At 35.8% G+C, this 27,433-nt stretch overlaps 2 protein-coding genes across 2 annotated transcripts in view; one reads left to right on the top strand and one right to left on the bottom strand.

Annotated features, from left to right (window-relative positions):
* CNTNAP2 (contactin associated protein 2) overlaps nt 1-27,433 on the top strand; it is a 2,391,149-nt gene that overhangs the window by 341,689 nt on the left and 2,022,027 nt on the right. The window lies entirely within an intron of this gene.
* Nucleotides 17,517-18,661, bottom strand: LOC119533958 (cytosolic carboxypeptidase 2-like). The gene has a single exon (XM_037835932.1). It carries the CDS (start codon nt 18,370-18,372, stop codon nt 17,815-17,817), a length of 558 nt encoding a protein of 185 aa, XP_037691860.1. The 5' UTR covers nt 18,373-18,661; the 3' UTR covers nt 17,517-17,814.

The following is a 27,433-nucleotide window of genomic DNA, read 5'->3' as shown; positions in this document are numbered from 1 at the left end:
CAACACACAATGCTGAGGATGTGACAGAGAAAAATAAAAAGAAATTGTATTTGCAACAACAGTAGCACTTTCTTCAGAGTGATAAAGAATCAGATTCGTATCAGTGAACATTTATTCTTTACAAACATATCTCTAATATTCTTTGCCTTGGTGGTCACTAAGCTAAGAAAAAAGACCAATCAGTTCTAGGGAAAACAAAATAAAACATGTGAGATGCTAAAACTGTAAGTAGGAAGTTGGTGAAGGCAGCTCTCAGGTCTGTTTTGTCACATGCTGACTTATTTTCAACTCTGAATATGTAGTATTATACAGAACACTTGAGTCATTTTTGAAACTTGTTATTCAGATGCCTGGAAAGAATTCTAGTGGAAATATACAATACAGTCACCTGTTCAACCCTAACTCAACAAAAGATTCCATTGTTTTTATGGTTATATGCCTTATAAAAGTCCAAGAGACTCTGCCTATGGAAGTGGACTGCTTACAGAATTTTACCTAAGTCTGCCTCTGTATACAGCATATTAATTTTAGATAATATTTTAGGTGTTCAAAAGGTAGTAATTTATATTAACTATAGCTTCAATGTATATGAAGAACAAATTTTTATTTCATTTTTTTATCTTCATTTTATTGAGATATATTCACATACCATGCAGTCATACACAACAAATCGTACTTTCGATTGTTTACAGTACCATTACATAGTTGTACATTCATCACCTAAATCAATCCCTGACACCTTCATTAGCACACACACAAAAATAACAAGAATAATAATTAGAGTGAAAAAGAGCAATTGAAGTAAAAAAGAACACTGGGTACCTTTGTCTGTTTGTTTCCTTCCCCTATTTTTCTACTCATCCATCCATAAACTAGACAAAGTGGAGTGTGGTCCTTATGGCTTTCCCAATCCCATTGTCACCCCTCATAAGCTACATTTTTATACAATTGTCTTCAAGATTCATGGGTTCTGGGTTGTAGTTTGATAGTTTCAGGTATCCACCACCAGCTACCCCAATTCTTTAGAACCTAAAAAGGGTTGTCTAAAGTGTGCGTAAGAGAGCCCACCAGAGTGACCTCTCGGCTCCTTTTGGAATCTCTCTGCTACTGAAGCTTATTTCATTTCCTTTCACATCCCCCTTTTGGTCAAGAAGATGTTCTCTGTCCCACGATGCCAGATCTACATTCCTCCCCAGGAGTCATATTCCACGTTGCCAGGGAGATTCACTCCCCTGGGTGTCTGATCCCACGTAGGGGGGAGGGCAGTGATTTCACCTTTCAAGTTGGCTTAGCTAGAGAGACAGGGCCACATCTGAGGAACAAAGAGGCATTCGGGAGGAGGCTCTTAGGCACAACCATAGGGAGGCCTAGCCTCTCCTTTGCAGCAACCGTCTTCCCAAGGGTAAAACCTATGGTAGAGGGCTCAACCCATCAAACCACCAGTCCCCTATGTCTGTGGTCATGTTAGCAACCATGAAGGTGGGGTAGGCGAATACCCCTGCATTCTCCACAGGCTCCTCAAGGGGGCACTACATCTTTTTTTTTTTCCCTTGTTTTTCTTTTTTTTTTTTTTTTTTAACTTTCCCTTCTTTTTTAAATCAACTGTATGAAAAAAAGTTAAAAAGAAAACAAACATACAATAAAAGAACATTTCAAAGAGACTATAACAAGGGAGTAAGAAAAAGACAACTAATCTAAGATAACTGCTTAACTTCCAACATGTTCCTACTTTACCCCAAGAAAGTTACATAATATAGCAACATTTCTGTGAACTTGTTCCTACTATATCCATCAGAAATTAACAGACCATAGTATTTCATTTTTAACATAGCTTTTAAAAGCCATCTATTTTTAAAAGATAAATTGAAAGCAATATTTTATAAATGAACTTGTCAACCTGCCTACGAAAATAGGTCTTGTTACATTATTCAAGTCATATTTTAATTTCCTATGCTTCAGTTAGATGTTTGCTGAATCTAAAAATTGGGGGGACAAATGGATGTATTAACATGATTTTACATGCTCTCTAAATGCTGCTCCAGGCTTAGCCTTTTTTTGCTTAATTGAGAGTGTATACCACAGCACAATTATTCCAAGAATATAGCTTCAGTGAGGAAAAGAAAAGGTATTTTATTATCATGAGGGCTATTTTTATTTGATATTAGAGGAAGGAATGTGCATTTCTGAGGCTGAAATTCAATAATAACATTTGTTTTTAACAAGTTATGAAATGCCCTTCTGAAGGACACAAGATTTCAGTGCCCCCTGTTGTGTTCTATTTTAGAAACAATTTACTATTTTCAAACCATTCCCTCAATTGTTATTAATTTGATGAGCCAATATGGTGCACATACCAACAAAGACAATGCTGTTTTCTTTGACATTATATATATGTACAAAAATTGTACTGCCATAAAATATGAGAACCTTGCCACTGCAAATCAGGTTGGAAAAGTTTTCATGCCTCATTAACACCTGTGCTATAAATTCAGTTTTAACAGTTTCACAAAGTAATATTTGAAACTGCAATAATCACAAGAATGTTTACTTTAGTAGCTTCAAATGCCAAGCAGAAGTCTGCGAGAGTTAATAAACATTCCCAATTGGATTCTTCATGATAAAAGAATATCAGTGTATTTGGCTTGTTACTCTGGGAATTGAGTTTGAATCATATCAAAGAAGCAATACTGCCATTCAAGTTCCCTATGTATTCTTTCCTTTCTTTCCTTAATTCTAAGCATTTCAAACTGGCATGAAGATGCACACATTTAAGAAAATGGAGGTATACATTTGCATCCATTTATTAAGAGTATTGGTTTCCAAAATTGAATGCTAATGAGAGAGTCTAAATGCATTTCTGGGTAGGGAGCTCCCTCTATGAATATTATTACAAAAGTTTCTTGCAACAATCTTGAAATAGTAATTACTGAGCAAAGGCAAATTTCTAATGTCCACATATTTAGTGGTCAACAAATGATTAAGGTTCACAGAATTATCAAATCATAAAATTAGAGGTGCCTCAGAAATCTAGTCTAATCTCTATTCACAAACTGAAGCCCAGAATGTTAGTCTCTGTCAGTGAAAAGTCAGTGAAGATGACACAACTTAACATCCCACAAAGTGGCTACTACATCCAATCTCCTGATATTTAGCTCAGACCTCTTTCCCCTACAATCCTCTGCAATCTTGGCAGGGAGGAAGGGAAGATAGGATCCCTATAGTAGATGATGTTTTGGTGTTTTGTTTTGTTTCTTAACTTTTCACCTTCAAATAATTATAGATTCATAAGAAATTGCAAAGATTTTTCAGAGCGGTCCTGAACCCTTCAACCATTTTCCCTCAATGGTTATATCTTTCAAAACTAAAATAAAATAAATTGACATTGGTACAATGTGTGTATAATATTCATCACACGTGTAGATTCATGCAACCACCACTGCAATCATGATACAGAACTATTCTATCATCACCAATATTTCCCTCCCACTATACCTTTATAATCAAATCTAAGCCTACCTCATCTCTACATGCATAAGTTACAGCAATCTATAGGTGTCAACATTTTACCAATTTGAGTAAAGTGTAGAAACTTTATCTCCCTTTAAGTCCTTTACCCTCCCCCATTTATGACATAATTGACTTAAATATTTTCCCTACAAACATTGACAGCCAGATCAAAAATTTTACACTTTTTGCTTTAACTGTCATACATAGTTTAGAAAACTCAAGGAGAAAGAAATTCAGTGGTATTTACCTGTATTTTTGCCCTTTCCATTATTCTTTCTTCCTTCCTGATGTTCCAAGATTTCTTCATTTATCATTTCCTTTCTGTTTCAAGAACTTCTTTTAGCCCTTCACTTAAATAGGTCTGCTGGTGAAAAATTCTTAGTTTTTCTTCGTCTGAAAATGTTTTCATTTCCCCTCCATTCCTAATGGATAATTTCTCTTAATATAGGATTCTGGGTTGATAGTTCTTCTCTTTCAGCATTTGAAAAATATGCCACTTCCTCTGGCTCCCAAGGTTTCTATCATTCAATTTTTTTCCTATATTTAAAGTATTGTTTCTCTTTTGCTGCTTTCCAAATTTTAATTTTACTTTAGTGTTTAGAAGCTTGATTATGATGTGTTTTGGCATTCATTTCTTTGGGTTTATACTATTTAGGTTTTGCTCAGCTTCTTGAATTGTTAGGTTTATGACTTTCACCAAACTTTGGAAGTTTTCAATCATTAGTCCACTGAATACTCCTTCAGCCCCACCCTCTTTCATTTCTTTTTTCTGGGACTCTGATGACGTGGTTTTGTTATAACCCCACAAGTCCTAATAGCTCTGCTACTTTTTTTTCAGTCCATTTTTTTTTACCCCTGTTGTTCAGTTTGGGCCATTTATATTGTTCTACTTCTAGTTTATTGATTCTTTCCTGTGACCTTTACATTCTCCTTTTGAGTCCATTTCTTAAATTTTTATTTTGTTTATTGTATTTTTGGTTCTAAAATTTCCATTTGACTTGCTTTATATTTTCTATTTATCTGTTGAAACTTTCTGTTCTTTCATTTGTTTCAAGCATGTTCATAATTGTTTGTTGAAGTACTTTTATGATGGCTGTTTTAAAATCTTTGTCAGATTATTCTAACATCTCAGTGTTGGCATCTGTTGATTATCTTTGATGATTTTAATTGAGATTTCCCTGGTTCCTTGTATAACAAGTAATGTATTTATTATCCTCTACATTTTGGGGCATTATGTTTTGAAACACTGGATCTTATTTAAATCTTCTGTTTTAGCAAGTCTTCTCGGACATCACACTGCCTAGTTTTTGCCATGTGAGAGTGAAAGTTCAGTTTCCTCATTCAGTTTGCCTGTTTTGACACCCAGGTGGGGTGGGAAAGATGCCCTGTTACTGCTTCGTGGAGGTGGGATATTTAGGATCCCCAAAAGTTCAAGCTTATAACACTGGCGGGGAAGGGGTAGGGATGCATCAGTTACCTTTGGGTGGGGGTAGAAATCTAAGCTCCCCAGTTTTCTCTGGCATCACTCTGCTGTGGGGTAAAAGTGTAGGCTTCCCACATGGACTTTGTTAAGGGACTTTTTTTCCATGGTGTTTGGCTAGATTAGGGCATTTATTGTCTAAGAGGCTGCCCTACTTCTGGTTCTCTGGCTACAGAAAGCTGGCTTTTGGGGGAGATTTCTTTACCTGTGCCCATTGGTGTTTCTGGGTTGCCAATTTCTCCAGCACCCAGACTGGATATATGAGGCAGAGAGAAAATCCAAGTAATTCAATGTCATGCTTTTACTCAGGTCCCAATGACCTTAGCTGGTCTGACTTCTCTCCACTCCTCTGAGGCATCTTATATTTGTTTTATATATAATATCAATTATCAGGAAGAATAGAGTGAAATATGTCTATTTTATCTTTGTCTGAAATTGGAAGCCCTAAGTGATGTTTTGATACAAAGGATATGTATATGACAAAGGGTATCAGTGAAAAAAAGGAAATGGGCTCTGAAAGATGTTTTACTTGACACCATAGACATATTTTTGCATATTCACAAACAATCTTTTATTAAGCTGGTTGATATGACTTTCAAAATGATGACAAAGTTTAGTTGACAATGATGTAAAATATGCCAGATTACAGACTGCAGTCAGTGATAATTTAGAGACTGTACTATCTTGTCAGCTAAGAGTCATGTTCATTATATTTAGGTGAACAAATGTGACAAATACCAGTGATGTAAACTTATTTTAGATTCCCCATTGATAAAGCAAATGCCAAGCAATGGATTGACTTAAACAGTGGGAATTTATTGACTCAAAGTTTTGAGGCTAGGAGAAGTCCAAAATCAAGGTGTCATCAAGGCTATGATTTCTCCCAGAAGGCTGTGGCCCTCTGGGGCTTGCTGGCAGCAATCTTTGGTGTTTGGCTTCTCTGCCATATGGCAGTGTACATGGCGGCTTTTTATGGTCTCTCTGTTCTCTGGCTGCTCCCTCTGTGACTTTCTCTCTCTCTGTGACCTTTTCTATAAGGCCTTCATTTATAGGATCAAGACGTATTCTAATTCAGTTGGGCCATATCTTAGCTGAAGTATCCTCAATCAAAAGGTCCTACTGACAAAAGTTCACACTCACAGGAATGGTTTAAGTTTAAGAACATTTTTTTCTGGGGTACAGAGCTCTAAACCACCACAACATTCAAGCTGACTTCTGTAGAATGACATAGAGTCTGCCTACTTTTAGTGAACAGTCAGTCAATCCATATAGCACCCAGTTCTAATTTCATTCCTCCTCTTCCTCAGTTTATATTATGTTCACATTATTAAATATGGATATCATTGAAGGTGCTTACCATTACTACTTATGTTTTGCATCTTTTCTAATAAGTTAGTTTCATCCCTTTAAATAACTAATAAGGATATTTGAACTATTTTTATATCTATTTCATTTTAAAGAAAACATTTGTAGGAATTTGAAGTTATTAAATATTGATATTAAAAATTAATACTATATGTTATATGTTTCATGACAGATTTAATTTCTGTTTAATTTATCTATTATTGTATAACAAACTACCCCAGAACATAATGGCTTAAAAACTTTTTTTTTCCTCTCATCATTCTGTGGGTCTGGAATTCTGTGAGGACTCAGCTGGGTTCTTCTGTTCCTCATGGCATGGACCGGGTTTACTCATTTGTCTGCATTCAGCAGGCAGCTGGGATGGAAGGTCGAAACGACTTCTGTCTGGCACCACACTTCTTTTCCAAGCAGCCTCTCACACATTTAGCTTGGTCCTCCTTAAGTTTCAAGGCAGAGTTCCAAGAGTGAGTGTTCCAAGAGGGCAAAAAATGAAATCTGCCAGGCCTCTTAAATGACACTACATACCAATTCTGCCACATTTTTGGTCAAAAGAAATCACAGAGCCAGCCCAAATTCCAGAGAAGGAGGAAAAGACTCCATCTATAGATAAGAAAAGAGACAAAATTTCACTGCAAAAGGCATGTGGAATGAAATATTGTTGTGACCACCTTTTGAAATAATATAGTATTTAGACTTACCAGGTAGAATTGCTTATTTCTTACTTTGCAGCTAGAGATAACTGTTCCTTTAATAGGAAAAACATTTTAAAAAATAATTTTAATTGTTTAGTGCACCTGAGCCTTTATCATCTTGTTTAGAAGGTTTGTGCCTGATGACATAGCTGTAAGGTTTCGGTCAGCTTCCCCTTTTTGTGGCAGGGACTCAGTCAAACCATCATACTTCTTCACGTGTTATATAAATTTTCTAGGCTTATCTCCGACCTATCCCCCGTGTAACAGTCTATGCTCCAGACATGAACAATAGGGCCGGCTTCATGGGAATGTGCCTGTGCAGTCACACTGGATCCCACACTCAGAAAGTCTTCAGACTTGGTTTAGTGCTCTGCTCCCTCTATTTTGAAATTCTTAAATAACTTTCCAACAAGGAACCACACGTTTTCATTTTGCACAGGTTCTGCATATCATGAGTCAATCCTATTTTTATGTCTAGGTTAGCTTTCTATTCCTCACAATATTCTACCTGGCAAGTTTTCAAATGTTCCTCAAGACTTGACCTAAATATCACCTAGCTTCTACAGACTACCTAAGTGCTCAGCTCCACTGCAGAAGTAATAATTAGCTCTTCTCTATATGCCTTGTTTCCATGCTACTTGGCATATACTTCTATTATAGTAATTGTTTTATTATTATCATTTTTGTGTCCATTCCCTTCACTGTTAGTTGGATTGAGAAAGCATGCCTTATTCATTATTTCACATCCCAGGGAATAGAGTATATATGGCATGTATGGTAGATATTCAATAAATATTTATTTAATGAAAGTACAAATGAATAGATAAATACAATGTAGCCATCTATCCTAGTCTTTAAAATATTAAGAACACACTCTACATAATTTTAATACCAAACAAATTTGTTTGCTAACAATGTTCACGTCCTGTATTTACCAAAACCATATATCAGTTACGGTTTATGCCCAATCTCCTTGTCTGTTCCTTATTGGAAATTCTAAACATACTCAGATATTCAGATATTCAATAATCTTAATGTAGCTGTTTACTTTAACTTAAATTCTTTAAATTTAACTTCCCAGAGGCAATAGCAGTCTTGCATACAGTTTAACACTTCCTAGTATGCTTTCCTCGATGTTTTCAGTAATTCATCTTTGCAAAACCTTCGACAACTAGATTCTAAGTTCTTTGAGAGATTTCTACTTTGACTGAGATAGAAAAGAAGGGATAAGATTTACCCTCCCTTCTCAAACAATTAACACCCCCCCCCACACACACACACAGAAAAAAAAATCTTTTGCAAGAGATTGGACAAAAGTCAATGAAGTACAGTGATTCCTGAGAGAAAGGAAACAAAGGAAACAAATGAGGAGAGACTTATAATTGCCTTAGATTACTGTCTGGAGAGAGTTTTCCGGACCACAGTGAAAGTAGGGGGTCTAACAGGAGCTGGGTTTACTCTTCCAGTTAAGGAGACAGAGCTGAGAGTCTTGGAAGGACCAGATGGCTAGAGTTCTTAGGGCAGAGTGAAAGAGAGGAGGGAGAATGCTGCCCTGAAAGGGAGCTCCGGAGATCCGTAAAGGGTCCCTCTGGAGTCTACAGTAGTCTCCAGTGAACTACTGATTTTTGCATGTGAGTGAGAAAACTACCTGAGGCTGGGGAAAGAAGAACCGCTGGAAATGATTAGAAAGAATAATATTGTACTTGAAGCTCAGATAGGGCTGGAAGTAGCACCTGTTCCCACCAGCCGGAGTTTAAAACCTCTGAATGCACAGAGCGTGGGATAGAACTTTCAGAAGGATTTTGCCTCAGTAGTGGAGCAAAATCAGCCCTAGGCTCAATGCTGCTCTGGTCCCACATAACAAAAGCTTTAAAACAAGTCCCAAAATGATCCAAAAATATTCAAATAACTTTAGTTCTAAAACAAAAGTCTATTAACCCTTTTTAGGTTCTAATGAATTGGGGTAGCTGGCAGTAGATACCTGAAACTATCAAACTACAACCCAGAACCCATGAATCTTGAAGAAGATTGTATAAAAATGTAGCTTATGAGGGGTGACAATGGGATTGGGAAAGCCATAAGGACCACACTCCCCTTTGTCTAGTTTATGGATGGATGAGTAGAAAAATGGGGGAAGGAAACAAACAAACAAACAAACAAACAGACAAAGGCACCCAGTGTTCTTTTTTACTTTAATTGCTCTTTTTCACTTTAATTATTATTCTTGTTATTTTTGTGTGTGTGCTAATGAAGGTGTCAGGGATTGATTTAGGTGATGAATGTACAACTATGTAATGGTACTGTGAACAATCGAATGTACGATTTGTTTTGTATGACTGCATGGTATGTGAATAGATCTCAATAAAATGAATATTAAAAAATAAAAGTCTATTTACAGGAGTACACAGATATCCAGGACCCAAGAAGATGAAATTCACAATGTATGGCATGCAATCAAATATTACCAGGCATGAAAAGAAGTAGGACAATGCACATTTTAATGAGGAGCAAGATATCAATCGACACCAAGAAATATCAATGATGATAACAGTAGACAAGGATTTTTAAACAATGGCTATTATTGTATCCCATATGTTCAGGAAGCTAGAATAAATGATTTGGCATGTTAAATAGAAATATGGAAGATATATTAAAGAACCTAATCAAACTTCTAGAGATGAAAACTGCAATGTGTGAAATAAAAAATACTTTGAATGTCATTAATGGCAGCTTAGACATTGAGGAAGAAACCATTCAAAATGAAACACAAAAAGAAAAAAGAATAGAAAAAAAAAGAGCAGGACATCCGTGAGCTGTGGAACAAATTGGAGTCCCAGAATAGGGCAGGGAAACAGAAAAAGTATTTGAAAAAATAATGACAAAAACATTTCTAAATTTGATGAAAACTATAAACTTACAGATTTAAGGAGCTCAACAAACCTCCAGTAGAAGAAAAATTAAGAGAACTACCCTAAAGCACACCATAAGCAAATTGCTTAAAACCAGTGATAGAGAAAATATTGAAGACATGCTGTATATTTCTTTGTTTTTGCAAATATAGTTCTACCTAGTTGTATAAACATAACCGCTATTTATTCCATGCTAATAGTTTAATTTTATAAAATTGAATAATTTCTTGGTATAAATGTATATATTTTAAAACCTCAGAAGGTTTTCAGCCATTTCTGAGTATTCCTTAGGTTGAAGTATTTCTATCTCCCTAATTATGTATCTATAGGTAGGTAGATGACATAAGGCAATTAATTTTGCAATTGGAAGTTTTACTTTTAATTAAATTTGTTTCTGCAGAGGTAAGCAATTTTGTGAAAGGAAATCTTGTTTTAAATGGAATAATGGTCTGGTTGATTTTTGTCATTATTTCACAATGTGACCTATCTTTCAAAATTTTCACTATGTATTAAGAAACATGGAAAGATAGTGTGGATCTATTTGCTTAATCATGGGAAACCCTAAAAAGTGGATGCTAATTGGTTAATCAATATAGATGTAAGTCAAGTAGAGTGAAGTGCTGTTTTCACAGAGCAGCTATAATGAGCAAATTCCTGAACTCTCAAAACTGTGCCCATCCAACATAGGTGACACATAGATAAATAAATATATAGAGAGAGGATAGAGAGAGAGATAGGTGGATGGATAGATAGATGAAATTTTGGGAAGAAATTAAGCATAATAAATATGTATTAACCTATAAATAGCCATTAATAGAGGGGCTATATTAAACTTTTCCTTCCCTATATCTTTCTTTTCCATAGCACAAATCTACATAAGACACTGGTCAGTTCTAATATAGCTGACCAACCTATGTGTTTTGCTTTAGTCATCTTCCCTTATGCCCCAGCTGTGGGCTCTTTTAGACAACAACAATATCAGATTCCCTTTTTACATTGTCATGTCTATTACCACCATCTAGAGATATCTAGGGCTCTTCTCACAGAGCATGATCTCAGACCAATTCCTTTTATCCATTAATTTCCTTATCTGTATATCCTCCTTAGCCTTAAGGCACATACATAATAAGTATACAAAAGCAACTTTACTGTAGATTCAAATCAATCATGTTAAAACCCTTGCAGAGAACAATAGTTTTAAAAGGGCATACAGACTGCAACTACATTCTACTTAAGAAAAATCTTAGGAGATGACCTGATTCTTGCCCTTAGCCTTTTTCTTACTAATGCATTCAGCCCTGCCTTTTCCTTACTAATGCATTCTTAGGCCCACTCTTTCTAACCCACACCTTCTTTTGTCTCCAGGGCTAAACACCTGTTTGTTTTTCCTTTCAATATAAAAATGTCCATTCATACCTCTTGTGGAGAGATCAAGCCTAAAAACAAATGCGGGCCAGATGTCAGAGCATAAGTTCCAGTTGGGAACAAACATCTGCACCCTTTCTGAGCAGGAAGTTATGAGAATGAGAACAGGCATCTGGTTAAAATGATGAGGGCATTCCTATCCTTTTTGTTTATCAGTTCTTGTAAGAACTTCTTTCATTCCATTTAAAATCAAATTGATTTTTAAATTCATAGGGTCTTATGTAAAAAGAGAGACACCATTGTGTGAAATAGGAAATGAAGACTCAAGAGTGGGAAAAATAATTTAATATACCCATCTTGTTATTTTTCTTGAGTATAAAAAGAAATGCAATAGTTAGACAAATGCATATTTTAATAGCTTTTAATAATGATTATGAATGCTTACAGAACAGAACAGTGGGCAGCTGTTCTTTGTATTTTCATTAAAGAAAATTGTCAATAGGAGGAAAAAAAGTATAAAAATATCAGAAAACTGTAAGTTTACTATAGTTGGGTATAAACCATGAAATAATGTGAGCTCTGAGCACATGCATACATATCACTCATCTCACCGTGTCTGTATGACCTTACGTTTGTGTAAATGAATAATTTTTCTTTAAAAGGGGGAAAATGTTAGTTTTCAAAATACTTCCTTAATTTCCAAAAATATTGAATTCTTTACTCTTTTCCATGCTAGGAATTCCTAGGTAATGTCAGATTACATGTGATGTTTTGGAAGTTTGCAAAGACCAGAAAAAAACAGGTTGATTTCCAGAATCAGAAAATAGCTATTTAATTATTTATTTATTTAAATGTTTTGAGGTTAAATGAACATCCTATATCTTTTCAATGTCGGTATAAGTATGAAGAGTAAACTGTTGGACAGAATTGGAAATAAAGTGTAAAAGTCTAGATTCATACAAATCTGAAAGCCTTGGACATGGAAAACTTGTTCTGCTTAGGGCTTGATCTTTATATAAACACTTCCAGATCTCACAAATCTTCCTGAAGGGCTGGCTGGTACTGAGAATAGAACTAAAATCTCCAGATTCCTCCAAATCTGAACATTTCAGTCTTGGATAACTTGCCCTTTTGGATTTTGATCTTTATATAATCTTCCCCAAATCTCCCAACTTCTCTGTAGGGCCTCACAATATTACTTTCACATGTGATGCTGCTAAGTGTTATCTTTTTAGCATCAGGCCTAAAAGAGGTCAGAGTGTGCCACTTTAATACAAATCTTGGGGTTTTCACTGAAAAAAAAAAATCTCCATAAACATTCTGCCTAGTACAGCTGACTTACGCTCTTGATATATGCAACAACCTATTTGCTATTTTGTACTGATGAGACAGAGAAACAGATCGTAATCTCTATAAAGAAATTAGCAGGAAAGACATTCTTAGAAATTCTCTAATCCTCAAGATATCAAAGACAACCTTTTCTGCTTTGTTCAAATAAAACTTTTACACAATTTAACTATTATTTAAATGTATTCTTTTCAAACGGCATTTCATGACTCTTTGGTCTTTATTTTGCTGACCTCATTTACATTAAAGTTTTATAGATTTTGATGTAAAAAGCACTATGGAATTGGGCCCAAGAGGATTAGAATCATCATTTGTCATTTGCTAAACGCGATGTCAAGCCATAATTTAAGATAAATGCCTTAAAGACAACTCTGCAATCAAAGAGGTATTCTTAGAAATGTTGAATTAGATTTCATATTCTCATCATTTCTGTGATCTTTACAGGAAGCAATGAACATATGAGGTACATAAAGGATAGAGAGTTATGATAATTTTTGAAGCTGGAGCTAAGTACAATATCATGTTGTTCACAACATGAATAAAATTAATGATTAGAGAATTAGTGAGGAAATTCTAAAATTTTATGATGATACCTTATTTTTGAAGCTAGAAGTAAATCAAAATAATGTAATTTCATTTTTAATGTATGTAAACATTATTTTGAAGAAACACTAACATAAAATGTGATCACCTATTAATAACAAGTTAGTGTCATATATACATTTATTTGAAGGCTACTTAAAATATCCCACTAATACAAAATCAATTTGGAAATGTACAGTGACAAATTTAAGGGTACAGTCACTCTCACATGCATTTTTGTCTGCAGTTTTGATTTTCAGTGCATATTGGAACATTAGATCGTGTCTTAGGCTAATGTAGTATAACTTTTGTGGAACAACTGATGTTACATAAGCCGTGTGTGTGTGTGTGTGTGTTTATATACATATATATATATATATATATATATACAAACACACACACATATACATATAACCATATGAAATATAGTTATGTGTTTCTTCTTGGTAGTTTCAAAAATATTCTTGAACATTGAGAACTCTTTCAGTGCCTGATAGTAACTATCAAGAAGTAAAAGATTAAAATCCTTTCAAATGTAATAATTTGCTGAATTCTCCTATTTTCTAACAGTAATGGAAAAATCAAGCCTGCTTCATTTAAGTTATTTGTATTTCTATATAACCAAAGAAATTGGTTTTCTCAGAATAAATACCAGTATTTAATTTTTTCTCAGTGATACTGACTACTTCTGTTTGGTCAGAAAGAGAAAATATGTGAATAATTATACATGTGCATATATGCATACATTTAGGTATAAGAACTTTCATACTTTTTTAGTACCTCCCATGCTATATTGGTTTATCAGGCTGTACCACATCAGTACTTCAGGAGATTAACTGGAAGTTCAGATTTTGATGGGGACGTAGCCAAGTCTCAGCATTGGAACTTTGTTATAACAGCTTAAACTGTGTCTAGCTCAGCTCACTCTCTTTACTCTCTGCCTTGCCTCAAATGGATTAGCTTCTCCTTGTAACTTGATTCAAGCCAGTGAAGTGTGGGAAGGGTCAGAAAGTAATACACTTCCTGAAAATGACATTTGGCTGAACATTTGATTGTCTAGTTATTATAGGAAGAGGAAAGGGAAGAAAGTACAAAATGCCATGGAAGGTTTTAAAATAGGGGCCACCTCATGCCTGAGTGGTGGAACAAAGATTAACATCAGAATGGAGGCCAGGCATGGGATCTAGAAATATTGAACAAGGCCAGATTCCTAATCTGGTCAAATCTCAAGAGACTGGTGATAGGAAATGCTGTAGTTTGCATGCAATATTTTGGAATTATCAGGAGAATCCAGTCTAGCTTCTCAGTGAAAGCCTTTAAGTACTTTACTTATTTCAATAAGAAATTAGTAAGCGGATATAGTAGTTATTTTAATACCGTTTGTTTATTGCTTTGCAAAAAGTTTCTAAATTTATTTTAATAACTGTTATTCTCACAAAAATTTTCTAAGGGAGTTAGAAAACTGTGGTGTTTCAGTAAGTATAGGTAAACTGTCCAATTCAAATCTTTTAAGGGGTAGAGTCTGAACGAATTCAGTCCTTGTTCTTTTGACTCTATCCACTGTACATGGTAAGGAGTAAGCAAAAAGTAGGGTTCAGTGTCTGTCAAAATGTAGGTGTATTGGGAATAGATAACACACAGAACTAGAATGCATTAAAAATGCACACCGTCCCTGCCTATAAACATTTGTAGGTCAATGTTCCATAAAGAGGAAAATCAATGCAGGCTGGACTATTTTTATGCCAGTGTAATCTGTCGTCACTGAAAATGAACCAGAAATGGAAATGATCAATTTCTTCTCTTGTTTCCTAAGGATCCTCTCCACCCCTTTTACACATACTGTTTATTTCTTAAATACAGTGAAAATATCATTTTAAATAGTGTAAAATTGTTCTTATACCTCATCAATTGAGTTACTTCTATTGGACAAATTGAAAGACTTATTCTCTGAGGCCTGAATGACCTAGAGAAACTTCCAAAAAATGCCTGTTATAATCAAGAGAATAGTTTATCTCCTCCCCAGGAAAATATCAGCTGCCTCTACCTGGGTTCATTAATAGTTTTAGGTGTATAACGGACCATTTAGTTACTACTTATGCTATAAAGCATAGCCTCGCTTTGTTGTATAATTTATCAGTTTTCTTTTCTTATTTAGTGCTGCTTTACAATTTGTCTTACCTTTTTAAAGAAGCACTCTGAATGAGAATAAGTATATTTACCAGCTCTGATTTATATGTAGAGTCCTGATAAGGAAAACAAATGATTCTTTGTTTCCCTACACAGCTGCTTTCCCTTTCTAAAATTGGGGATGAAGAGAAGCTTATTTTTTTTTTTTTTTTTTTTTTTTAAATGGTGTCTTTTGAAGAGCAAAAATTATTATTTAGATGAAGTCAAATTTATCAATTTTTTCTTTTATGGATCAAATTTTTGGTATTGTATATATAAACTCTTTGCCTAATTCAAAATGAAGTTTTCTCCTAAAAGATTTACAGTATTAGCTCTTACATTTAGGCCAATAATCTGTTTTGAATTAATTTTTATGTATGTTGTAAGGTAATGGTCTAAACTCATGTTTGTTTGTTTTTTTGTATGATATCCAATTGTCTCGGCAAATTTATGGAAAAGAATATCTTTTCCTCATTAAAGTGGCTTGACACCTTTGCTGAGAGTCAATTGACCATAAATGTAAGGGTTTATTTCTGGACTTCTGTGCCGGTTTGTATATTTATGCCCCACCCCCCAAAAAAAGCCATATTCTTTAATGCATTCTTGTGGGGGCAGATGTACTAGGGTGGATTGGGTTGGAACCTACTGGTTAAGTGTCTATGGAGATGTGACCCACCCAATTGTAGGTGATAACTCTGATCAGATAATTTCCATGGAGGCATGGCCCCACCTATTTAGTGTGGACCTTGTTTGGTTTACTGGAGCACTATATAAACTCAGACAGAAGGAGCTCAGAGTGAGCTGGAGCTGAGACAGACATTTTGAAGATGGCTGTTGGAAGCTGATGCAGACATTTTGGAGAACACCATTTTGAAACGCAACCTGTAAGCAAGCAGACGTCAGCCACTTGCCTTCCCAGCTAACAGGGGTTTTCTGGATGCCAATGGCCTTTCTCCAGTGAAGGTACCCTTTGTTGATGGACACTTTATGGCCTTAAGACTGTAACTGTGTAACCAAATAAACCCCCTTTATAAAAGCTGATCCATTTTTGGTTTTTGCATTCTGGCAGCATTAGCAAACTAGAACAACTTCCAATTCTGTTCCATTATTATATATTTCTCTCTTTACGCCAGGACCACATTGTCTCGATTACTGTAGCTTTATGTTAAGTTTTAAAGTTGGGAAGTGGGAGTCCACCTAGTTCCTTCTTTTGCAAAATAGTTTTGGCTATTCTAGGACCTTTGCATGTTCATATAAAGTTGAGAATCAATCTGTTCAATTCTGCAAAAAAAAAAAAAGAAAGCCTGCTGGGATTTTGAAAGGGATTGTGTTGAATCTATAGATAAATTTGGGAAGAACTCTCATTTAGCAATATTGAGTCTTCCAATCCACGAACAGGGAAAATCTCTCCATTTATTTAGATCTTTTAAATTTTAAAATGCCACGCTTTCTCTCAGCAATATTTTTAGTTTTCAGCGTTTCAAGTCTTGCACTTTTTTGGTTACATTTATTTTCAAATGTTTTATTCCTTTTGAAGCTATTGTGGATGGAGTTTTCCTAATTTCATTTTCAGATTACTTAGCATATAGATGAAAAATCATTATTTTTTTGTATTATTTCTTTTGTATACTACAATCTTGAATTCATTTATTAGTTCTAGTATTTTTGTGGATTTCATCCATGAACTAACAATTTTAGGTCTTCCTTTGCAATTTGAATGCCTTTTCTTTTTCTTGCCTGACTCCACTGGCCAGCATCTTCATTATAGTGTTGAATAGAAGTGGTAAGAACAGACATCCTTGCTTTTTACTGATCTTAGGGGCAAAATATTTATATTTTCACTATTAAGTATGATATTAGCTGTAGGTTTTTCATAGATACTCTTTATCATTTTAAGGAAGTTCTTTCTATTCCCATGTTTGTTAACAGTTTTTATTATGACTTGCTTAATGACCTGCATATGGTCTATTGTGGAGAATCTTCCACGTGTGCTTGAAAAGAACATGTACTTTTTTGATGCAGGGTAGAGTGTTCTGCATATTTTTATAAAAGGCTTGGATTCTACCCCCTAGGAAGCCTGCAACCTAAACTAGGAAACCACCAAGTAAATGACAGCCAGATGCACGTACAACAAAGTACTCCTTCATGCAGGAGGTGGAAAAAAGAAAAGCAAGCTCCCCAAAGATGAGCCAACATTTGGTTTTCAGGAAGGGAAAGAACAAGGAAGAAGGTATAAATGGACTGAAGACATTAAGAAAAATGTACTGTCATTTTAAAAAACGAATGAAATTTTAAAGTTGACTGGTCATGAATATCAGGGGTCCCACTCAGTTTGGTCTGGAAAAAGACAGTTAATCACTAAACTATGAATTTTCCATTATTATAACTTTGTCATGAGTAATCACTCACTGTTCAGTGTAATGACAATACCTGAATCTAATTCATAGACAACTCTGCCTTTTTCCTCTCCTACAATTTCTGGTATCTTTTCATTCCCTGTAGGTTGATAGAAATATTCCGCATGAGGAGGAACCCACTCAATATGATGAATGTTTTCCTTGATGACCTCACATTCTATTGGCCATCTTGGAGCCTGAAGTGACCCACTGCTAGAGATAAAGGCAAAGAGATCTCTTGGCTCTCGAAGACGTGGGTTTACTCCACTCAACTCATCATAAAGAAGCTGTCTGCTCTTAAGAAGTGGTGAATTCAGCATAAGTGAATAGAGAAGCTTCTCCTTCTGCAGGGGGTCCGGTATCAAATCATCTCTTTCCCCAAAAGAGCCATTCAACAGGAATCGAGGGTTATTCTTCCAAACATGCTGGTGTGTAGTAGAGTTTGGTAAACCACCTCTCTGAGCTTTAAAATAGCCATAGTACTGGAGATGATGGTACATAAAATCTTCATAGGGATCAGGAAGGGTCTCCTGCTTTAGTTCTGTTTCCAATGCTGGGAACATGTTACTTCTGCATGGTATGCTGAAGAACAGTCAACGACATCAGCACCCCCTGCCCAATTTCCAGAACCGAAGCTGATTACACAGGGGCAGCTGAGGAGCTACGCAAGGCTGCATGTTCTCTCGCCGCCTCTTCCCGAGAGGCCAAGACTCTCACCGGTTTCATGCTTCCCTCTCTGTGAGGCGGAAGATACCCATCACCAAATCGCCGTAGGAAAGTGAAAGAAATGGGGGTGGGGAAGAAGTCTTCTCAGGGTAGAGGGAAAAGAGTCAGGGTCGGGAATGGACTCTGAAAATGCGAGAAGCTTATTTTTATCCAAACAGTTGCTTTCACTTCTGACCTTGGTGTTTTCCTTTCAGGGTATCTTGGGATAAGATTTCTCCCCTTTTGCAAAAGAAATAACTCTCTTAATGTTGAGATATCCTCCATTAATATACTTTGTTTTCAGAATATTTCTTATCAGAGCCAGATATAATATAGGATACAATATAGGAGGTTTTACACAGTTTCAGCAAAGGGGATTTTACAGTCAAAATCCATCATTAATCCTGAGTATATACATATACATATACATATATATACATATATATATATATATATGTTTGTGAGAAATGTATTTCTCCCTTTTGTGTGTGGAACAACTTGTTGACTTAATAGCATTTTTTGATCACATCATTGATCCCCAACAACAGTTTGAGTATCTCTCTTGTCATCTCTTGCAGAACGGTTCAGAAGTGAGCAATATTTATAACAATTCTTTACCTTACTCAGTGTCAGGCCAGCTGTTTCCTGGAGTCTTCCTGAGGAAGAAAAAAACAGACAGATATGGAAGAGAAAAGAATGCTAAACACCATACTCTTCCGTTCTTCCTTTCCAGGTGAAATAGGCCCAGCACCCTAGCTTTCCAAGATTGGGCAGAGGGAGTAAAGAGAGGAGTAAAAGTAAAAACAAAAAAGATTGGATAAGGTAGAAAATATAAGGGGATACATGGGAAGAAATAGAAGACAAAGAAAAAGGAGGTGATAAGAATTGAGAAAGAAATGAAAAAGAGGAGAGAGAGAAATACAACAAAATAAAAATTATCTTGCTCAGTTTTCCAGTGTCTGATGGATCACTTCCAAGTTTTTTCAAGGGCTTTATCAAATTAAGTGAGTTTTTTCAGCATTATGAGTGATTTTACCATGGTCTGTGTCTATTGTATTGTTTTTTCCTCTGTCTCTACCCTCCTACCTACATTTTCTCGTGCTCCCCTATTAGTTCCAAATTCAAGGCAAAGCAGTGTCTCCTTATATAGAGAATTTGTTCCCTAAAACTACTATGGAATAAAAGGGTTAAACTTTGACTACTCTTTTAAGAGCATTGTTCTCAAATGTGAATATGACAAAGCAACTTGAAGTTACTATATTCTTGTACTATATACAATCTGATGTCATAAAGTAACTTAGAATATTGTTTTGAGGCAAATGATTTACCATCCATACTAGATTTTAGTATAGGTGTTCCAACCCAGCCCTTGAAGATCTTTGGTTGGCACAGCCTGAGACCAAAGAACACACCAGACACATGGGTTTATTAGGACTTACGAACAGGAGAGAGTTCTTCCCAGTGGTAGCTGGCCAGAAAATGGAAGTCAGTGCTCCACAAAGGGTGGCGAGTGCAAAGGGCAGCTTATAGGAGTTTAGGACAAAGACATTCCATAGGTATGAGAACAGAGTTTCAGCAGAGTCTCATGACACAGGGGTCTGGAGGTTTGTTATCAACAGTGATCAGGGAAGGGGAGTTTCAATGCTTTGTTTCTAATACCATCTGTACATACTTTCTTCCCTGAGGAGGTCTGATGACTTTCAACTTCTGTCCCAGTAAAGCAAACTGTTACATGCCCTGGGGCCTTCTTCCCCATTAGGGAGGGGGAGCCCGGGCTCTGGGTGCCCACAATAGGCATGTGTTAAAAATTGCCAAAATTTAAGAAAAATTAATGGGGAAAATGTAAAAGTTAAGAAAGTACAATCCATTCACTTACCTTTTTCCCACCAAGTTAGAAAAGGTTGCCCTCTTTTATTGGGAGTGGAACAGTTTTAGGTGCCCCTGGGGAGGATGATTTGGAAGCCAGTGCCTTAGAACATCTGATTTTGAGAGCAAATAAGGAGATATGTTGCTTAATCCTGCCATCATTTTGAATCATATCCCACTCATTTTCTTATACTCAACTTGGTCACAATGCATTTTTAAAATGAGTTTTATTTTTGATTGCTTAAAAATGTTTATTAATAAACCATCTCAACAGAATACTTTTCTGTTTAATCCATTCCATGTCCCTGAAGTCTTTTACCTTCCTTTCTACCCTCTTTCCTCCCTCCCTCTCAAACAAGAAATAAACAAAACGCTGTCAAACACTGTTAAAATTCTTAAAGCAGATTTATAGTGTTTCTCCCTCCCTGTCAGAACGTTAAAGAGGGATATTTTTGGAAGGAAATTATTTCAATGATGGAAGATGAAATCCACATAATAAAGCATATTGAGTGTATTTTCCTAAAACAAATTTGTTGGAGAACAGAATAAAAGTTCTTATTTGTTAACTAATCTGCCTTGTGAAAATTGGCAACCTTAGCAAATTAAAAATAATCCGTAAAGCCCATTACGTAGATTGGTGAGATCCTGTTTGGAGGAATAAGTATGTAATTATGCAAGTGCAGCTCTTCCCCATCATTCCCATCCTCCTCCCCCTCCTCCTCATCTAGTTCCACCACTATTATCTCTTGTATATGCTTAATTTATCATCATTTTTAATATTGAAGATATTCTGAAGTGATCCATCATTGATTTTAATACTGAATGCTTCATTTCCCTAGACTATTTTTATTTGTCTAATAGATAAATGAAAAGCCTAGAACCACATTTAGTATAATATGTTGAAAAATGCTATGAATAACTTTGGTCACCAAATGTTTGAAAAGATTTGGTTTCAAACTGGCTGGGCAAGTGTGAATGAATTTGAAAATTGTGCCACTGTGTTACTCTGGTCCCAAGTACTCTCATGAATTTTAAGGCTTTCTTAGCCTGCTTCAGATTTGGACTTGTTCTTGGATCGCATCAACTTTATTTCAATTTTCTGGCTGCCTTCTCTGCAGTCTATGATCGCCCAGTTTCTGGTCCTGGCCTGGATTCCACTTTAATTGGCTTCCTTTAGTGTTTTGTTCAATTATATCAGAGCTTTCCTTATATGTATGGAACAAAATCAATTCTCTTTAGAACAATTTAGAGAGTCATTTAAAAACTGGATGTTCTGAAACCTTGCCAGCTATCTTTAGGCCTCTTTTATATCAGAGTACTAGAGATTGATACTCTAGGATGGAAATATATGAAAAAATATTCATGGCTGGAAAATGGAAATTCATTGTGTTCCTTGTATGATTCTTTGGCTAAGACATTAAGACTCAAATTCAGTAATTAAAATAAATTCCATCTTGAACTGTTATATATAAAATATGCAAATCTTTTATTAATTAGGAGTAGGAATCTGTTTTGTTTGATCTTGTGTAGCACATTGTCCTAAAAGGTAATGTCTGCCTCTTACCTAAGAAGTGGGCTTCTGATTTAGAGACCTCTAGCTGGACATGTGGTCTGGTTGGGGATATATAAGATATGCTAGACCATAAAAGCTGGCTATTTTTCAAAGACTGGGAAAATGATGACTAAAACCTGTTTAAAGTTGCTTTTACTGACACCAAACCAGCAATAAGCAAAGTATCCCAAGTACCAAGTGAGTAGATGACACACCCTAAAGCCTCCCTTTATTCCTAGTAGAAGCCTGCCCACATGTTGATGTTTTAATGATCTTAGCAAAGCACATAAAGTGAAGGATGCAGCAGGTCAGAGGATCTGAGAAGTGAGGGATCTCTGACTTGCATGTGAGTGGCTGGGAGTGAGATTATATCAGCCTTCAAAGAACTTCCTGCCGCACCATGGTTTTGAATTCTGTGTTCTATTTCTTCATGTGTTATCTTGCCTGCTGAAAATTTCAGTGCAGCAGGACTGGACTTGGACTACAGCAATGCCGACCTAATGGTCATCAAATATTAGTTGTTTTCAAGTTGGTCAACTCTGTTAAATTTTACCTAATATGAACTAATGGAAAGGATCATTGTTACCAATATATAAGTAAATTTAATCCATCTTTTCACTATTAGCCCAAATCCATCCTCCTTCATCCATTTGGATGGCTTTCCCCAGCAATGTTTATTTAGGATCCAGGTTGAAAAAGCTGATTTTGAAGTAATCAGTAATCTTAAGCATAAAAAAGGGTAATAATTTCAAGCATAATGTAAAACTGAAATCACTCATCACAGTTTGGTTATTTTAGTCATTGAGAAGTCTGGTTAGGCTTGCTCTTTTGATGAGATCAATTGCTGAATTATTGACAGGTAGTTGATTAATCCTATAATTGCAGTGTCAGATGAAATAATACCTCTATTTAACATTTCATTTTGCTTAGCACACAACTGAACCTTTGAAGATGTCTATGGTTTCAATGTTTATGTTGATCTTTAAGAAAAGTGATATGGTTTACACATACTTCTTCATGAATAGAAACATTTGCATTTCTTTTAATCTATTTTTATTCTATACTTTTCTAACCTGTGCAAATAAGATAATAATGCCATTGGGCAAATAATGGCTATTTAATAATCCATTTTTAACAAGTGGCAATAGATAAAAGACTTCCATGATTCAAAGATCCTAAACTATTCTTAAAGAATTTCTGAATTATATCATGTTTGAAAATTACTGTATTAATTTAGATAAAGTTTTCATTAGGCATTTTTAATATATCACCACCATCTGATCTTCTATTTTTAATACTTAGAATTGTCTGGTAACAATTATTTTGTCTTTAAGAAAAAGTAGGAAAAACAAGGGAATATATGTGTGATGGAGTCATTGACATGACTGATTACCGTGTGTCTTAAGTAATTAGTTAAGTTATGCTTGTCTCTTTTGTTAAAAGCACTATTACACAGGCTTACACAAAAGATGACTGTGGTAAATGGGTTTTCAGGTCATTTCTGAAAAAGTTAAATGTGGATGTCATTTCAGTTGATCATTCTGCATCTTTTCCAGACTATCCATCCATTTCTTGGAGATAGCCTTTTCAATAAACTCTACAGGAAATAATTTAGAAATTTTAAAGAAAGTGTAATCCTTAGATTAAATTGCTTTGGGATGTTTTTATTTCCTGCCAAGATGGATAAGAATATATGTCAAAAGGTGTTAATTTCCTCTTTATAGCTGTTAAGTTTCCTTGGGAAAGAAGTATTTAAATAATTCCCAAATAAACACCCTACAAGGTATTTGAATCTCAAGTGAGACACCATTGAAGTTAAAAAGCTATTAATTCATGAAAATCTGGTGTTCACATAACTCTACATTTCTATTTCCTATATCAAATCATTAGTTATTTGGCTCACATTTACAAAATCCTCATATTATTGAAGTATTGAGCAATACTCTGAAGCAGTGTGGGAAAGTGCTTTTCAATACAAGAACAGTTAATTCATATATATATGAGAGAGACTGAACAAACATCTTATTTTTATTTTGGGGGGAAATAAAACTGTACAAGATAAATAAAAAATAAAAATGTACAAGAGTTAAAATAAAGCATTCTGAGGATTCTGGGAAGATGGCAGCATAGAAACAAGTGGAAGACTTAGTCTCCCCCAGAACAATTCATAAATGAACAAAAAAACAGTAAATAACCTGGAATGGTAGCGGGGAGACAAACATGACTATACACTCAGCATCCACTGACATGAATTGGGAGAAATGCCCGAGATCACAGCATAAAATCTGTAAGTAAAATCGCAGACCCGTGCTGAGAGCCGAGAACCTAGAGCCGGGAGCCCCTCCCTCACAGAAGCCGCGCCATGCACTTTCTCAGCCCAGCTCCAAGTGAGGTTTTAATAATAACTGCTCAATACAGACAGCGAATCCTCAACAAGCAGACAGAGGCTTTTGGTGACAACTGACCTTGGGAGAATCGGGGGAAATATTCTGTCTCTCACTCTCTCTCTGTGGAGAAAACCTCAGCTACTCTCAGCCCACAGGGCATTGCAGTAAAGACAGCCTCACACATTCTGCATTCTGAAACGAGCTGAGAGCCCCGTGGCACAGCCAAGCAGACCAGGGCTTCCCCAGAGGGATGGCGCACACTGATGACGTAGCACGGCTTCCCCCTTGGCTGAGGGAGGATCACGGCTGGGAGGGGGGATCCGCTCGGAGAACCCAGGGGTGCTACGCCAAATCCAGTGGTTTATGGGACACCAAGAGAGAGCTGCCCTTCCTCCCTGGCCACCGCGCCCCACATTCAGGGCGGGCGACTCCAGTGGCGTGCCCAGGCTGAGCTCTCCAACTGAACACACAAGAATCATTTCCCCACAGTACGTGGGAAAAAAGGTTGAGAACTGACTGGAGGGATATTGGTGGCTCACAGACACCATCTGCTGGTTAGTTAGAGAAAGTGTACATCACCAAACTGTGTCTCTGAAAAATTAGATCGATATCCCTTTTTTTTGATACAGCTTGAAAGAAACTTATCAAGCAAAACAAATGCCAAGAGGCCAAAAACAACAGAAAATCTTAATGCATATGATAAAACCAAATGATATGGAGAATCCAGCTCCAAACACACAAATCAAGATTTCGGAAGAAACATTATACCTCACAAAATTAATTAAAGAACTACAATCAAAGAATGAAAACATGGCAAAGGATTTAAAGGACATCAAGAGGACCATGGCCCAGGATATAAGTGCCATAAAAAAGACCCTAGAAGAGCATAAAGAAGACATTGCAAGAGTAAATAAAAAAATAGAAGATCTTATGGCAATAAAAGAAACTGTTGGCTAAATTAAAAAGACTGTGGATATTCACAATACAAGACTAGAGGAAGCTGAACAACATCTCAGTGTCCTAGAAATCCACAGAACAGAAAATGAAAGAACAAAAGAAAGAATGGAGAAAAAAATTGAAAAAATTGCAATGGATCTCAGGGATACGATAGATAAAATAAAACATCCAAACTTAAGACTCATTGGTGTCCCAGAAGGGGAAGAGAAGAGTAAAGGTCTAGAAAGAGTATTCAAAGAAATTGTTGGGGAAAACTTCCCCAACCTTCTACACAATATAAACACACAAAGCATAAATGCCCAGCGAACTCCAAATAGAATAAATCCAAATAAAACCCCAAGACATATTCTGATCAGACTCTCAAATACTGAAGAGAAGGAGCAAGTTCTGAAAGCAGCAAGAGAAAAGCAATTCACCACATACAAAGGAAACAATATAAGACTAAGTAGTGACTACTCAGTGGCCACTATGGAGGCGAGAAGGCAGTGGCATGACATATTTAAAATTCTGAGAGAGAAAAATTTCCAGCCAAGAATAATTTATCCAGCAAAACTCTCCTTCAAATTTGAGGGAGAGCTTAAATTTTTCACAGACAAACAAATGCTGAGAGGCTTTGCCAATAAAAGACCTGCCCTACTTCAGATTCTAAAGGAAGCCCTACCAACAGAGAAACAAAGAATGGAGAAAGAGATACAGAGAATTTTAACAGACATATATAGTACCTTACATCCCAAATCACCAGGACACTCATTTTTCTCTAGTGATCACAGATCTTTCTCCAGAAGGGACCATAAGCTGGGACATAAAATAAGCCTCAAGAAATTAAAAAAAAAAAAAAAAAAAAAAAAAAAATTTGAATATACTCAAAGAACATTCTCCAAACACAATGGAATACAAATAGAAGTCAATAATTTTTGAACTATAACTCCACTATTTACTTCCTACATGATAAAAAATACACAAACTCTAAGGACAAATCAATGGTTCTGAACTCAATGTAAAATATGTAATTTTAGACAACTATATAAAGGTGGGGGAATGAAGGAGTATAGGAACATAGTTTATGTGCCCTATTGAAGTGAAGGTGGTATCAAAGAAAAACAAGATTGATAGGGATTTAAGAGGTTAATTTTAAGCCCCACAGTAAACACAAAGAAATTATCAGGGAATATAACCATAGAGATGAAAAGTAGAGTTTGGGTTAAGAGAAATGGGGGAAGGGGCAATGGGAAGTTAAGTAAGGAGTGTAGGGTTTCTGTTTGAGGTGAAGGGAAATTTTTAGCAATGAATGGTGGGAAAGAGCATAACATCATTCTAAATGTGATTAATCCCACTAATGGAAGGCTAGGAAAGGGGTGGAATGGGAAGATTTAGGCTGTATATATGTTTCCACAATTGAAAAAAGAAAAAAAAAAAAAAAAAGACAGTCTAATTAGACAGCAATTGAATGCTGAGGATGAACTTGGATGGGATTGGAGGGTGGAGGACAGGTGTCTTGAAGGGACACAGTTGAGACATAAGGAAAAGGAAATATAGAATGTAAGCACTGTATCATTGTTGAATCTCTTATACTTCTTATCTGTGCTTAATGGAATTACATAAAAGAATGTTCTTGTTCATGGGAAGTACATACGTGAATTATAGTGTATGTTCAAGGATGTGTGCAGCTAACTCTCATATATTCAGAAGACAGAGAAATATATGATGGATGATAGGGAGGGAAAGAAATAGTGATATGACAGCATGTTAAAGTTGGTGGATTGAGCTATCGGGGGAGGGGGTCAGGGTATGATGGAATTCTGTGTATGGGGCTAGTATTGTTTTTGCAACTATTCATGTAACTTTGAATTTATTTCAAAAAAAAAAAGTTAATTGATTCAAAAAAAAAAGCATTCCATAAAGAAGATGCATTTGTATTCTTGTACATAATCAGTTAAAAGATAAAAAGGTAGCTAGAGAACAGACAGAAATCTTAATAGCAGGTATAGTGAAAAAGGGATTTCTTGGGCAAAGGGAGGAATAAGTCAAGACATTTAGGATGAAAAAAGAAGTACTTCAAAATTATCTCAATCTAGCCTGGAGACAAAGAAGAAAACTGATGATAATAGCACAGTGTGATAAAGACAATGGTAGAGATAGCCAGGGAGTGTTGGGGTT

The sequence above is a fragment of the Choloepus didactylus genome, chromosome 5, assembly GCF_015220235.1.
Source record: "Choloepus didactylus isolate mChoDid1 chromosome 5, mChoDid1.pri, whole genome shotgun sequence".
Lineage (NCBI taxonomy): Eukaryota > Metazoa > Chordata > Mammalia > Pilosa > Megalonychidae > Choloepus > Choloepus didactylus.
Note: the sequence above shows the minus strand (reverse complement) of the source record. Positions and strands in the feature narration are given on the sequence as shown.